The sequence below is a fragment of the Crocodylus porosus genome, unplaced genomic scaffold, assembly GCF_001723895.1.
Source record: "Crocodylus porosus isolate Cpor-Errol unplaced genomic scaffold, CroPor_comp1, whole genome shotgun sequence".
NCBI lineage: Eukaryota > Metazoa > Chordata > Crocodylia > Crocodylidae > Crocodylus > Crocodylus porosus.
In genome coordinates this window covers 53,025,164-53,040,752 of record NW_017728931.1, presented here as the reverse complement: position 1 = coordinate 53,040,752, position 15,589 = coordinate 53,025,164, and the positions used below count along the sequence as shown (strand labels likewise).

Sequence of the window (15,589 nt, the reverse complement as noted above, 5' to 3'; positions counted from 1 at the left end):
ATGCAGCTGGCATTTCTGAAAAATGGTGTGATGAAAATAAGCAGTCAAAAACCATATTTTCTGGTTGCTGTAAAATATATATTAAAATAGGGTGAGTTGTAATACTCAGCATAGGACTTTTCAAGAGAATTTGTAGGTGAAGTGCATGAAATAGCATGTGTGAGTATAAAAGTCTCATGTCATAGGAGTATTTATATGACCACATAAATTAATATTGCTTCTAAGTGCCTCATAGTAACATGAAAAATGTCCAACAACTGGGAGGCAAATGCTGAACATGAATAGGCCCTGTAATCTCTAAAACTGATAGGTCTCATGCGAGTAACACAGAACTTAGCTCTGTAAAAAAATGTGATTGATACACTAAATAACAGTGACAACTATATAATTAGGTTTGACATGATTACAGTGGGGAATTCAGGTCAGTTCCACTGAAATTGTTCATATTTAAAAGTAAAGTTCTGCCGTTTACTATTGGTATGTCTTTCCCATCAGAACTTACATACATTATCCCATCACAGGAATGATGAAAAGTGGAATTTGATGGCTTAGAAAAATGGTAATGGAGTATAGGAGCATTTTAATCAGTGGAACCTGTGACCATAAATTCTTACCATATGACATCTATGAAGTGACCTTTGGGAAAAGAGTTGGAAGTCACACTCCAGTGCAGAGTAGGAAAGTGTCCATATTACAAAACAGCCACCTAGTTTCATACTGGTTGGTCCATTCATTGGCGATCTATACAGAGAGATCATGGACTGAACAGAGGCCATAGTAAGTGAATCTATCATTCAGCTCTAGCACTGGTTCTTTAGGGCATTATTGATGATACACCTGCAAGCGAGTTTAGGAATCTTGTTCTGCCCCTGTGCATAACACCTATTCTGGAGATAAATAGAGGATTTTCCATCTGGTACCTTTTATGAAGACTCTATCCTAAAGCCAATTCTAGTCTACTGCAAAGGATGAAACTGGTAAAGGATCTGGGAGTTTTATTTAAAGAAAATGAGTCTAATCAGCCATTAATATGTGTGTGCATGTGCATGTGTATTATATGAGAGCTAAAATCAGGATGTGGAAATCCCACCCTAAAATGACTTAGGTCTTAATTGGAATGAGGATTATTTACATAGGACATAGAATTCCTCATCAAGTAACTTTGTATTCTGGGGAATAAATACATGGATTATAGCGCTATGTACAAAACTTATTCTTGCTGTAGTGATCCATGAAATTGCAGTTAATTTTGCTGAAATGGACCATTATATTTTTAAGCAGAAGTGAAAGAAAATTAGAAAGAGGAGATAAACTGCTAGAAGCTGAACTTCAAACACAAAATTAAATTATTAGTAAGAATGTAGTACTGCTGGGATCTGCATGAGCTGGTAGATGAAGTTACTTGTTTGTTGGCCTTCAGACCCAACCAGACATACACCTTGCCATAATAAATTAAATGAATTATTGGTGGTGATGGGCCTGTCACTTTGGACAATTCATGTCCCTATGTGACGCATGTGAAAGTAAATTCCAGCTGATACAAGCTTAATGCTTCTCCTACTGACTTTGTGATGCTAACTATTTGTATCTGTCCCACAGAACAAAATAATCACATCATGACACTACATCATGACACTGCTATAGTTCAATTTTCATGTAATGATGTTGCTGCAGTGAATAATGATGTGCTTCATCTTACACTGATATGAAATTAAGTACATTCAAGACCATTTCATCATCCTACAAGAAGCTGAGGGTCACAAGCTCAGACTTATAAAAACTGGAACTGTCCTCAACCATTTAGGATTTCAGTGACTCTCTTAGCTTTGTGGTAGTATGTAGGTCAACCTGTAGACCGAAACCTAACTGGCTTATGCAAAAATCAGTTTGCCGTGCCTGGACTCTCCAGTTTGAAATAGTTATTCATGAATAAATAAAAGAAATAGTGATATAAATACAGTAATGCATCCTAACACTGAATTCTTAAATGTATATGTCTGTGTAAAATAGATCTTGAAACACAAGCAGAGAAGATATGGACAGACCTCCACCATTGTCTCTCACCTGCTATTATAGGTATTCAGGTACATATGTTAAGGTCTCTGCTCACACTAAAGATTAAGAAGAAATATTCTTCTGCTCTCCCATTTCTACAGTATCTGTCAGTATCAGAAGGAACATCGTGACACTTAGGTTTTAGTAAAGCTGTAACAGGATGCCAGCTCTAAGTGTGTTTATTTTTTTGGACAGAAAGTGCTTTCAGTTTCATCACTGTAACAGCTTCCAAATAAATTCAGGTTTGTGCCTCTCCTAAGCAGAGCAACCACCTTTGTTGCATTCATTCCATTATTCCTGGTAATTTAGAGATATTTATACAAATATGCACAAGCTCTAAACACAGTACATATTTAAAAGAATTTCATAAAGCATGGTTCTTTTTCTGTCTAGACAAAATCATTTAACAGGAGAACCAAATTCTCTTGGGAGAGAGATCTTTAATTCTTGGCATTTTTTTTTTGACTGTGGAATTTTGGAGCTGGATAATTTTTTTCAGATGCTGAAGAAGAAACATGATTTAGCATCTATCTTTTTCATCATAACTCATGTTGACACTATATACAACCAAATCCACATTTTAATGGAAGAACACTATGCAATTGTGCCAGAAGTATGCTCTAATGTCACTGTTTTGCACTGCTGTACAGGAGGATTGCAGTTTATAGGTTGTAAGGCCTGGTAGCAACGTGGAGTACCTCAATGTTCTCCTTGTCTCAAAAGAGGAAGGGAAGAAATCTTCTTGAGCTCTCTCTCACCAAAGGAAAAGTTAAGAGAATGGTTTGCTATCTTTCTGCAAAGGTAGAAAGTAAAAAGGAAAAGGAAGTTTTCAAAGATCACGCCCTAAAAATAATCTTCAGTAACTACACAGGCAATTTCAATTTTTAAGTAGCCGAAGAAAAGTTAAGTCTAGTAAAAGACAATGCTTTTATTTCCTGGGTCATTGTCCTATGGTTATAAACCAATTAAGCATTCTCAGTTACTTTGCATATTTTGTAGTTGCTGAGGTGTGTGACATTGAACTGTACCTCAGGACAGTTTTAGATAGTTAATTCTCCATAGGTTTACCAAATATTTCTTACACTGGGCCTAATTTCTTTAACAGGTTATCATGTGAGGGAAAAATCTAAGCAACTCATTGCCTTGTTAACAGATGAACAATTGCTGCATAATGAACGTGAAGTAGCACGGAGGACTAGGCGTCGCACCTCCTATGCAATGCTCGTTCCTAAGGATGCTACCACCAAGGACTATTCACCAACAATGTCTGTCTCTGAGCCCATATCAGAGCCTCCTGGTTCAGAAAATGCTCAAGGTAAAGAGCTCAGCCTTAAACTCTAAATACATATATATCAAAAGCTTTAGACATTAGTACAGGTGAGACTTTGCATTATCAAAACAATGTGAAAAAATATACCATAAGGAAAGATGAAGAACTTAAGAAAAAAAAGGGTGATGAGGCAAAGCATGAAGGAGCAAAGTGATGCATTCATTCCAGTACTTTTCATTTACTAATCTCAAATAAAATTAGTTCTCAGATGGTGGGGTATTTTAACCTATTTCCCAGTAAATATATCTCCTTTCCAGATAACTTTCACAGTTTTTAACAAAGCTTGGTTTGATTGAGAGTCTTTACTCAAAACTGAAATAGTAGAGCGTATGAATGATTAAAGTTAAAGTGATTTGGTAAAAGTGCATAGGAGTCCCAGGGCCCTGTTGCAGGGTAATTTTGGCCAGTTCCTGGAGCTCTTAACCCCTGGGTTGCCTACATATTAACACTGACACCTGAAACTAGTTTTAAGCACTTGTTATGCAGCATAGTTAGGCCTCTCCAGGGCAGGATTACACTAAGGTGTAGCCATTTGAGGCTATACCTTAGTGTAAATGCCTCTGCCCCACCTCAATGGCCTGGATTGGACCCATTGCCTCCTCCCCCATCCCCTCCCTGTTCTCCCCAGCACCCGAGATTCCCACTCACTGCCCCGCCCACCCATTTACTAGTGACTATCCTGGGGGAGCAGGCAAGGGAAGGGTTGAATGCCTGTTGGCCTGACCTCTGCTGCCAGGCGGCAGAGGTGGGGGGGGGGCTGGTGGGACAGAGGGGAAGCCCAGAATGGGAGTGAAGAGAGGGGATTCTTACCTTTTAGTCCTCCAGGCCCCTGCTGGCCTGAGGTGTGACTGCTTCAAACCTGAGCTAGCTCTAAGGGTCTTGTTAAATCTTATTCTGTGAGCTGCACAAATGTTGATCAGTGTTAGTGCTAGCTTGGAGTTTGGAGCAGTCAAATCTTTAGTCTATACACCTTCTCTGTCTCCTACCTGCACAGCTGTAATTTGCCACTAGAGGCCTGGTGAGCAGAGGCAGGACTAGGAGCTGTAGCTGTGAGTTGCCACTGGAGAGCTGGGGTGAGCCGACAGGCTTCTATCCCTGCTCTGTGGACAGGGGTGTGACAGATCCTGAGACTTCAACTTGGGTGGCACTTTTGTGGGGAGTCGCCACACCTTAATGGAACAGGAGCTGGGCAGTGCAGATAAGAGATAATCCTCCTGTCCTGGAGTGGCATAACTTTGAGAGCGCTTGACACCACTTTAAGATGTTAATGTGCAGACAGACAATCCAGGGGTGAAGAGCTCCAGGGGCTGCCCAAAGTGATGGTGAAACAATAACACCCATCAACACCCTTGTAGCTCACCGTGTAATATGTAACAAGGCCTTATTATCTGAAGAAAGAACTGCTGCTGTGGGTCAGAATTAAGGGGCCATAGCAGATCTGTGTGGAGGATACTAGGACTGCAATAGCAAGAATTGTTACAAGTCAGCATTATGGAACCCTGGCAAAGTAGGTTAGAGATTTTAGGACTGAAACAGAAATGGGGCAGTAGTTAAGATTCTACTGCATTGGCAAAATCAAGGTAAATAGATCACAACTAGAACAGAGCTGCAGTGGAGATCAGCGTTCCGTGTGGTGGTAGAGAAGAGTAGCAGCACACCACTTGTGTGGCACTAAACTTGAATCTAGACAGCTGTCATTTAGTGAGAACCCCCTCAAATTCACCCGAACAGTACAGCATACACATGAAAAAGGAGGAAATTGATTTTAGGATATTTTGATGACAAAAAACCTCTCAAGTTTTCAGACTGATCATTCTTTTTAGGACCACTGTCACATGGTATCAACTATAAGATAACTTCCAAATAAGGTAACCATAGCCTGGTGTGAACTAAACCAAGAAGGCTTTAGGCCAGTGAGAGATAGCCTACAGGTACAGTTATTTTCAGTGGTTTGACTACTACTTTTTTATACATCATACATTAGGGGGAACAAACACATGAAGGCTATCCATTCACGAGTAAATAATTCTACATAACATTTAAAATCTAGAATAAAAATAGAGTAGAGCTGGTGAATAATTGATATTGCCAGGAGTAAACTCTGCTCAAACACTCTTCAAAATGCTGTAAATTTCATCTGAACTGAGGATGTGCTTTAATATCAGAAAAAAGTGTTTATCCAAATGGGGTTTTTTTGCTTCTGTTTGTGAGTTGTAGATGCCAAGTATAGAATTAAATGTTATGTAGCAGGAATATTCAAGCTGACATACAGTCTAAACAACGAACCAGGCTCAAGAGATGTACAATATTTAGTTTGCTGCTGCACTTTTCGCTCTGCCCCATGTTTTTTTGATATTCTTGCATTTTATATTCAGTTCATTTAATATACAAGATTTTATGCTGCCAGGCACATCAAAGGAAAACCTGAGATGCTACAGTTCCTGGGCAGCATGGGAACAAAGTTAGATGTGGCATCCATGTAAAGAATAACTTCCAAGACAGTGGATTATATCACCACCTGTAGGTGTGTTCCAATATGGCCCACCTGATACAATTTACTGTAAATAGTCTCAGTGCTAGCCCTTGCTGGGGTTGTCTACACGTGACCCTTTTAAGCAGGATTAGCCTAAAACCAGTATTTTTAAGTTGCATTAAGAGCGCATGTCCACACGTGTGCCCTTAATGCGCCTTAAAAATGGTGATTTTAGGCTAATCCCACCTAAATTTGATACCTGCTTAAAGCAAGTACCAAATTTAAATTGGCATAGCTAAGTCACATTAGTCCATATGTAGAAGCTTAATATTAACGTGGTGTGTGTCAATGGACACACACCATGTTAATGCGCATTAGCATGGCTACATGTACACTGATGAAATTTAGCTATGCCAACTTAAATTTAAAGTGCCTTAATGCACATTAGCATGCCTATGTGTAGACATTTACCTAAATTGCCTAAATCCACCCTAAACAATCGTGCATTAAGTTTAGGTGTGCATAATTACATGTGTAGACATGCCTGCTCTCTAGTAACTTTTAGGTCTTACATGCACTGGAAGTTCAGCTGCTGGGTTGCAGAAAGGGAGTCCATTCTTATGTCTGCTTCAGTGCTTGGTCAACAGTTGGCAGTCATGTTGTACTTAGACCTTTGTAAGGTCTTTCAAAATGGGCTTGATGTTTACATACCATCTGTGATAAACAATCTGATTACCATGGCATTAGGGGCTGGAATCTCAGTCTAATAAATTTTTAGCTGATAGGGTTTTAATGCCACTCAGAGCACCACTCATTCTTTGTAAATTATACAGAGGAACAGAAAACAAGCATTTTTCTTATGCCTCCCACCTTGCAACTGCTGCGTTTTCATTCCCCCCTGCCATCAGACAGGAGACACAGTCCACTTCATTTTCCAGGAACCCTTCTAACTCTCCCTGCAAATAATTCCAGCTGATCCATCTCCCAAACCCTTAGAACACTGCACAGTTCTAAAGTGGATGACACCTGAGAAATGAGTGTTTTCAGGGTTGTTAAGTTGGCCTTAACAGCTAGTTTATTGTAAACCAAATAAAAGAAAAAAAGAGCAGTCAGGATGATATATAGATTGTAGTAGAGGAGTACATCTAATCATATATATTAAGGCCTAGTTTTTCAATTTAAAAATCTAGGTTTTACTGTCCCTCTGTTTTTGCAGTTATTGGCTTGCTTTTCCTCACATCGTATTGTCTTCCCAAGTGCTCTTTCATGGAGATTGTCTCAAAAACCTAGTTTAAATTAAATCTTCCCAAGGCCAAGTTCTATTAAAAGTTAACTATGGAAAATAATATTGATAAAAATTATTAACAATCAAGTTACCTGCAGCGGAAGCTTAGCATAGGCATATTGGATAGGTATTACTCACGCAGAGCCACCGAACTTCATCCAGTCACAGAAAATGGTAGAGTCCAATCATGAAGAGCACAAAATAACAGAGAACTGTTACTTACCACATCCCAGAATACAAGAACTAGGTGGCTTCCCCTGAAATTAGCAGGAGACAGGTTTAAAACTAACAAGAGAAAGTACTTTATGCAGCACATGACTAACTGGAACTTATTACTAAAGGAGGTTGTAGAGGCAGATAGTATAGCCAGGTTTGAAAAGGGAGTAGAACCAGCGGTTCTTGACATTTTTAGATTCAGGGTACCCCTCCAAAACCTTTTTGACTTTGGTGACAACACAAGTTGAGAACCACTGTTGTGCTGCTTCAGTTTACCTTAATGGTTCTCAGTCAGGGTGTTGCTGCATGCTTGTGCCTGTACTAGTGTTATCTAATAAATCTAAAGCAGACATCAGCAGAGGGATAACTAATGTACTTTACACCCTGGACAACTTCCCTGTGTCTCTGGGGGTCAGGGGAGCTGGAGAGCAGTGGAGGAGGGAACAGGAGGGTGGTCTTACCTGCCCTGAATGTCCCCATAATTGACATCTCTGGTTAGATGGTGGACAGGGTTCCTCCAGCCCAGCTTGGCTCTTCTGGCCAGGCAGTGACAGTACACAGGGCTGTGCACAGGGCTGCAGCTGGAAAAGATGCTTTTGCCACAGCCCTTCCCAGTTCAACCCCACAAGCTCTTCCCAGAAATAGAGAGGTGCGGGACAGTTCATTTGGCTGGCATGCCCCCATTTCCAGGAGGAGTATTCAGGATTGGATCAGGAAGGGCTGCATAAAGCGTGCACTTCCTGATCTGTTTTTACAGGAGGTGCACAAGGAACTTCTACCTGACCATGGCGGCACCTATGCTGTGGGACTCCAGTAGAGAACCACTGGCCTAGACAAATTCATGGATGATAGACCCATGAATAGCTATTAAACAAAACAGTCAGGGATCTTCTGGCATCTTTAAACCAGTGATTGTGGATGCTAGGCAGGGTGTGACAGAAGATATATCCATCTGAATATACTCTGTTCATGTCCTTTCTCTCCAAGGCATTTACTCCTGCTGTTTTTAGGAACAGAATACTGGACTAGATGGACCATTGGTATGACCTATTATAGTACTTCTGAGTGCACATGTCTAATTCTAAAGGCTCATTCCTGCTCAGTGCTGAGAGATGGGGACTTTTTGGTTGAGGTTCCTACCAATATACCCCTGAGAAAAGGATGAAGGATTCTTTCCTGACTCCAAATGATGAACATTTAAATATTGTATCTCAATAAGAACAATAACAGTTAAGCGACTAATCCCAATTATAACCCAAGATACTACTGATGCTTGGTTTTCAATCTCCTTCACAATTTTCTGGTATAGAGATTGTGCAGATAAGTTGTGTTAGAGTCTCATTTACCCTCAGGCCCTTTTTGTACCATCTACCGCACAAAGGCACTTTAAGTTATAATGTATGTAAAAGAATCTTAATGTAAATGAGAATTAGATCTATTGAGCTCAGTAGCCTGTGGCTTTCCTTTTGTGATGTGTAGAGGAGAGATTCTGTTTACTAGTAATATTAACTTATTGCCAATAACATTTGCATCAGCTTTCCCCATGTAATATAATGAGAGAATCCTGAATGAATATAGTCTGCTTCAGCCATGGCAAATGATGTTACAGAACACTCTCAGTCATAGTAATATGAATTGTAGCCCGGGTGTACACAGGTATGTACTCCCTTCTCCAATTGAAGGGGATTGTTAGCTGGTAGGGTGCTATGAGCAAAACTGCAGACTACTCAGTTTTCCTCTGTCCCAAAGGAGCCAGGCCAGGACAATCTGTAACTTAACTATATACAAATTTATTATTATTTACATACATGGATAAAAACAGACATAAATATAAACATATGTAAAGATATAAATATATGACAGTATATATTCATAGAGATATATATAACTATAAACCTTATACTCTACAATGGGTTACCACCACTGGGGTTCCAGGTAAGTGACAAATAAACACAGGTAAATAACAGCAATGGGTCCCAATGGATTCCCCAGGCAGGGTTATAGACACTATTAAACTACCAATACATAAATATAGAAGTACACAAAATATAAGGCACAATATTACAACTTATAAGTTGCTCACCTTCAAAATATAAGGCGCATCAGCATCAGGTTTACTTTAGCCTCTTAAGCCCCCTCCTCAAAACCCCTCAAGTAGCCCACGGGGGCACTGGCTGCACTCCATTAACCAGTGGAAGGGGAAATCCTCAGTGCTCTCCAAGTTCCACTGTGACCTTCAGGGACAGGCCCAGAGGGAGAAACTTCAGACCCAGGGAGCCTTCCCTCACTTAGGCTTCCCTGCAGCCTCACCACATGGGGCAACTTTCCCCTCCCCTGTGGAAATCCCCTTTCCTGGGTAACTCACAGCTCCAGGGTCCCAGGTGGGTGGTCTCTGTCTCCTGGTTGGCAAGCTAGCACCCCTGCTGCTGAGACCCAGCTGCCTCTGCTCCTTCTGGCCTGCCAGCCAGCATGGCATTCCATGGACCCTCATGTGCACCCAAGGCTCTGCCTTCTGCTAAAGGGCTGGAGACCCAGGCTGCCTCGTGCAGTGCCGGGGCTCGGTCCATTCCCAGACCTTCCATGTAGTGTCATCTGCACTGAGCTGCTGGCCCAGTGCTAGCAGCTGTAGACCCGAGCTGCCGGAAGCGGCTCCCAGGGTCCTAGTCTGTGCACCGGCTCAGGCACCGTGTGTCTGGCCGCCCCCGAAGTCTGCCAGAACTGCAAAGTGCAGTTCTCAATCAGGTCCAGGGTTCTTTGCCCCCTTCCTCCAGGCAGGGGCAGGGCAGCCTCTCCTCCATCACTTCCTGATTGGTGGGCAAGTCCCTTTTTGAGCTGGCAAGCCTGGCTGCTATTGGCATTCCTGCCACAGAACAATAAAATATGTTCAAGAAATACTGTATGACAAATGTCTTTCAAGAACTTATGCAAAAAAGGTGGGCAGTTTACATAGCTATTGTAGGAAGCAAACACTGAAATAATAATCGATAGCACTTTTAGCCAGCCATACAATCTTGCATGTGTGAGAATCTATGTGAATAACAAACTAAAGTCTGACCTGGATCCATACTTAAATGAGCTCTCTTTAAATAAGTTGTGGATTTAGTTCTGATGATTTGGTAATTTTTTCTCTAAATATAAATAGAATCAATGTCACAACATAGCTCTGATTTACCTCTCCTAAGAAAAAATGATGGCTAAATTCTCATTAGCATCAGTGCTACCAGACTGATCCCAAAGATGCTGAAGTACAAAGAACTGTAAAAATTTGTGTCCTTCAGAAGAGTGATGGAACAGAACTCCTTCCTCTTGTGGACTTTTTTAAAGAGCTTGTGATGCGAAAAGTAACCTTCAAATGCAAAAAGGTTGTGCTGGTTTTGCTTCTTGTGAAGAACATGCAAAGCCTGAAAAGCTCACATAAGAAAAATAATTGTTTGTACGTATGCATAGTTTCTTTTTCTACCTTAGGATTTTAGTTCTAGTCTTCTGTGGAAGCAAGAGTGGCAGGATTTTCTAGTCAGCTTGTTTAAACTGTTGTTCTTGTCAACTGCTGCCCCCAAAAGCACTGGTAATTGTTATAAGATAAAACATTATTTTTTTGCATCTCTTAAGCATATATTAATTACCTTTGCAGCAAGAACATTGACAGTACCTTTGCCCCTGCCTTACCTGTGGCAGGGTAGGGTGATTCTTGGTGCTTTTTGGGCAGCATGCTTTTAAATTGTGCTACAGAGTTGTTTGCAGCTTTAGGAATAGGTTAGACAAGAACTTGGATGGTTTGCATAGGGATGATTCTGTTATGGGCAGGGGGTTAGATTGGGTTCACTGGGGGATGGAGACAAAAGCCCAGAGGTAAGTAAGGAGTCTGGGGATTAGGATAAAAACTTAGTAAGACAAAGAAATAATGGAAGCCTTAGCCATGTTCTCAGAGAAAGAATAGGACAGTCAGTCAGATGCCTGAACTGTTTAAATATTAATGGAAGAAGTATGGGGAACTGTAGCATGTTGAGGTCCCAGGAGCAACCATGATGCCCCCTGGTGGCTCTGCAACTGTGCCCCACTCCACCCTCCCTTCTCGCTCACCATGCTTTGATGGAAATATAACAACAACAACAATAAGAATAGGGAGGCTGCCCATGGGTATTTGCATAGCCTCGATTCATTTGGACCCTTGTTGGGCCTCTCTAGTCAATGGTGCCCTGCTGGGCACTTAAAGCCTTAGGGCAGGGGCGGGCAATTATTTCAGGTGGAGGGCCACTTACTGAGTTTTAGCAAGCTATCAAGGGCCACATGACAGGCAGCCAGGGGCAGATAACTATTCATTTTCTAAATTTTTTAGGGGCCTCGCAGGCTGGATAGAATGGCCTGGAGGGCCGCATCTTGCCCACTCCTGACTTAGGCTAATTGTGTGCCTCTAATCCTCCTTTACACCACACTCCAAGCCTCGTGGGTGTTACCATCATGTTATTCTCTCTAAAGGGGTGGAGGCTGAGGAGGCCAGATCCCCAACAATCTAGCTAGGCCTTCTGGCCTGGGCCAGCTATATTGGACCTGGCTTTGAGACACAAGTTCTGGTTCATCTCTTCCAGTCACCAGGCCCAATGGGTGCAGGTTTGTGGGAGCACCTCTCTTTTCGGGCTGTCTTGTGGTTCTTTGTTTTCTCCCCTTCAACCTCTGGCTTATTTTCTCCACCTGCTTCTTGTGCCTGACTCAGCTTTTACAGAGCTACAGCCAGCTCAGTCTGAGCCCTCTCCAGCTCAGCCTTCTACCCTTTGTGCATGGCCTGCAAGGCTGCCACCTTGGCCTTCTGGTTGGGGCACTCATCCCCTTTCTGCTTGGCCACTTTTGCCTTCTCATACCAGCTGGTTACTTTCACCATCTCTTCCATCAGTCCTTTCACATCCTGCTTGCTTGTAGTATGCAAGTCTCCTAGCTGTGAGGCAAGGCCCCTCAATTCCTGAGTGACCCCTTCTTTCAACTGATGGAGTCCAGTGTCACACTCGTGCTGCTCTACGTCTACTTCTCTGCTCAGTTGCCAGTTTTCTCCCATCAGCTCAGCATTGGCTCACTGGAGCGCTGCAAGTTGCTCCTCACAGCTTACCTTCTCTGCCTGCTAATTGTCCCTCTGTGCATGGGCTTCAGCAAACTCCAGATTCATTCTTGAGAGATCATCTTGCCAAGTTGTTTGGTCACCCTGTCCATAATGATACAGATACCCAATTGGCATTAGCTCCTGCACCAGGGCTTGGGTACTGGTGAGGTCTTCCTGAAGCATACACAATAGCTGTTTGCCCTGTGTATACCTCCTGTGCTAGTCCTACATGTCTTGCTGCAGTTCCTGCTTATGCTTATTGTGCACCTCTAAAGCAGAGCAACAAAAATTGTTAGGAGCTTCAGAGGCAAAACTTATGAGGAAAAGTTGAAAAACCTACAGTTTTTTAGTCTGGAGAAGTGAAGAGTAAAGGGAGATTTGACAGCAGTTTTCAAATATTTGAGGGGCAATTGCATCACGGGTGTAGATGGGCTTTTCTCTGTGATCGTAGCAGACAGGACTAGGAGAAATGGTTTCAAGCTTTAGCAGGAGAAATTTAGGTTGGAGATTAGGAGGAACTTTCTGACTGTGAAGATTTGGAACAGGGTACCTAGAGAAGCATTGGAACAGGCTATCTAGAGACACTGTGGAATTTCCATTTTTGGAAGTTTTCAAGGGCAGGTTGGACAGACACTTAGCTCAGATGTTTTAGTCATGGATGATCCTGCCCTGAGCAGCAGGTTGAACTAGATGACTTTGTGAGGCCCCTTCCAGGTCTACTCTTGTATGATTGTACATGTTCTTCTAAGTTTCCTTCCAGACCTATTTTCTATGATTCTATGGTCATCTTTATATATGCTCTGGGGTGGGGTGGATGATTTCATTAGAGCACCTGAAGTGTCTTGTGTGTTTAGTGTCCCATGCTTCAAAATGGCGGTGGGGAGTGCTTTAACCAAAGCTCGTTTGACAAGCTTTAGTTAAAGTGCCCTGCCACCATTTTGGAGCACAGGAATGCTGAATACATGTGACACTGAGGCTTCTGAAGTGTGCTAATTAGTGTGCCCCAGCAGAGTTGATTAATTAGAACGCACTGGAGCAGGCACTGGGCATGTGTATAGGTCCCCTATGATGTTACTATGATATAGCCAGCAAGCATAATTATGGTCAGTTTAGAATATTAGATCACTATAATCATGTCTGCAGCATAGGTCTCCTATATTTTCATAAATACGACAATATCTGGACAAAGCACTGAACACCACCCTGGCTTTTATTATGGACAAAAAATAGGCCATGACTGTTTAAAACTGATTTATCCAAAACAGACTTCTGTTGGAGTTAGCTGAAAATATCTGTATAGCTCTGTGCTGGCCTTTAGCCAAATCCCAAATACAAAAGAAGGCTTTTCCCACTATATTCAGTATAGCATAGCTTCCCCTAGTCAGTATGGCAATTACCTCACCAGGTTCTTCCCAGCAATCCTGGTTCTGTCATAAATTCTAGAAATCTTTCTCCTATATCCCATTCTTTCCCAGAGGGAAGGAAGGATGGTTTTGTGGGTAAACCCATATTCTAGGACTCAACAATTTTGGGTAGAAAACTTGTCGGGTAGAAAAATGGGGACAATGCTTTCATAACTCACAGGGATGATGTAACATTTATTAGTGTTTTTGTGTGTTAATATGTGCCTCAAAAAAGCCAGTAAGTAAATGGAGGTCCCTTGAGTTCTGGTTTCTCAAGCCTTTTATTATATATATATTTAAAAAACCCCAGTTAGAAGGCCATTTTTTCTTGTTCAGTAACTCTATCACTAATTGCTTTAAGATGGGGCCCATTTTCTTCCTTTTCCTTTTATGGGTTGTTCATTTTTTGCTATCTGGGTACTGGAAAAGTTTTTTCTTTCAAGTATATACTTACTCTTTTCATTCCCAAAGTATTTTTTATAAAAAAGCATATATAAGAAAAACATCAAGCAATATAGAAATATACTCCCTTCAGGGATGTTACTTGGCAGATATTTAACAGATTACTTTTTATCTAGGCGTTTGTATGGTTATTTCATTACTATAAGAAGTGAAGAAGAAATACCATATATTAAATGAAAACTGCAGAAGAGAGCTTTTAACCATATCTAATGCAGTATGTTCAGGGCACTACAGTTAATACTCCTAATTTTGCAACTAGCATTTGCAATAATCAGCCACTTCACATTGTTGGGACTGTGCTTTTGTCTCATTCATAAGACAGAAGGTCAGTACCTTTGAGAGGTGTGGGTACAATTCAGATTGAAACTCAGAGAGAAGCATGCTACATACTGAAACGTCATTGCCACTTCTTTATTAGCTAAGTTTTACTTGGAGATGTCTAGTTTAAGAGCTGGCTAGCTCTTGTCCCAATTATCTTGTGAGAATTACTATGACCATAGTCCAAAGTGACATATTTAAAAGTTGTCATTTACTTTAGTATCTATTCTTCCCTTCAGTGTGTGAGCATTTGATGTTAACCACATTACGGCTACCTCAGAAATCAATAACTGCACTTTGGAAAATAAACATGCACCTTCAAGAGCTACTGCATCTACCTGATACCTTGCAATATCTTTTTGCGATTCCAGTGTAATGCTGGACAATAAGCAAAAGCACAACAATACAATAAGCAAAAGCACAACAATACAGCTGCTGGACAACTGTACTAATAGTGAAGCTGTTGCTGAGAGCTGTCTAAATCATCAGGACAAATACAACTAGGTGGCCTATATCTTTAATGTTCAGTTACATTATACACACAACTAACCTGCAATTACTATGCAATATAGTTTGTTTAAAAAACACATGAGGTATGGATATCTGAGGTATGGAACAATCCGTGGATTTGTTTAAAAACATGTGGATATCTGAGGTATAACCTTCCTATAAGACCTTCAAGCATCAGGTTTAAAACAGAAATTCATGAAAGTTGTGTCCTTTGTCATTGGCTAACAAGCAAGAGATTTTGTTTCAATACCTAGGATCTAGTCTACCTTTTACTTTCTAAAGCATTGCAGAAGCTGGGACTGCATTGAACTGTTAGACAAAAGCCCAATTAGTTAACCTAGGGACTGCACTGATGAGCTCCAACTGGAGCTGGAAAAGCATAGGCTCAGGGGTGATCTGATGGCCACCTATAAGTTTATCAGGGGTGACCACCAGGATCTGGGGGAAC

General features: G+C 41.4%; 1 protein-coding gene across 1 annotated transcript in view; it reads left to right on the top strand.

The window, feature by feature from the left end:
* The window catches only part of ENTHD1 (ENTH domain containing 1), a 77,109-nt gene that overhangs the window by 1,840 nt on the left and 59,680 nt on the right, over window positions 1-15,589 (top strand). Inside the window, exon 2 of the mRNA XM_019544963.1 lies at window positions 3,161-3,370. Within this exon, the coding sequence (XP_019400508.1) occupies window positions 3,161-3,370 (210 nt within the window). The remainder of the gene's footprint in view (window positions 1-3,160; window positions 3,371-15,589) is intronic.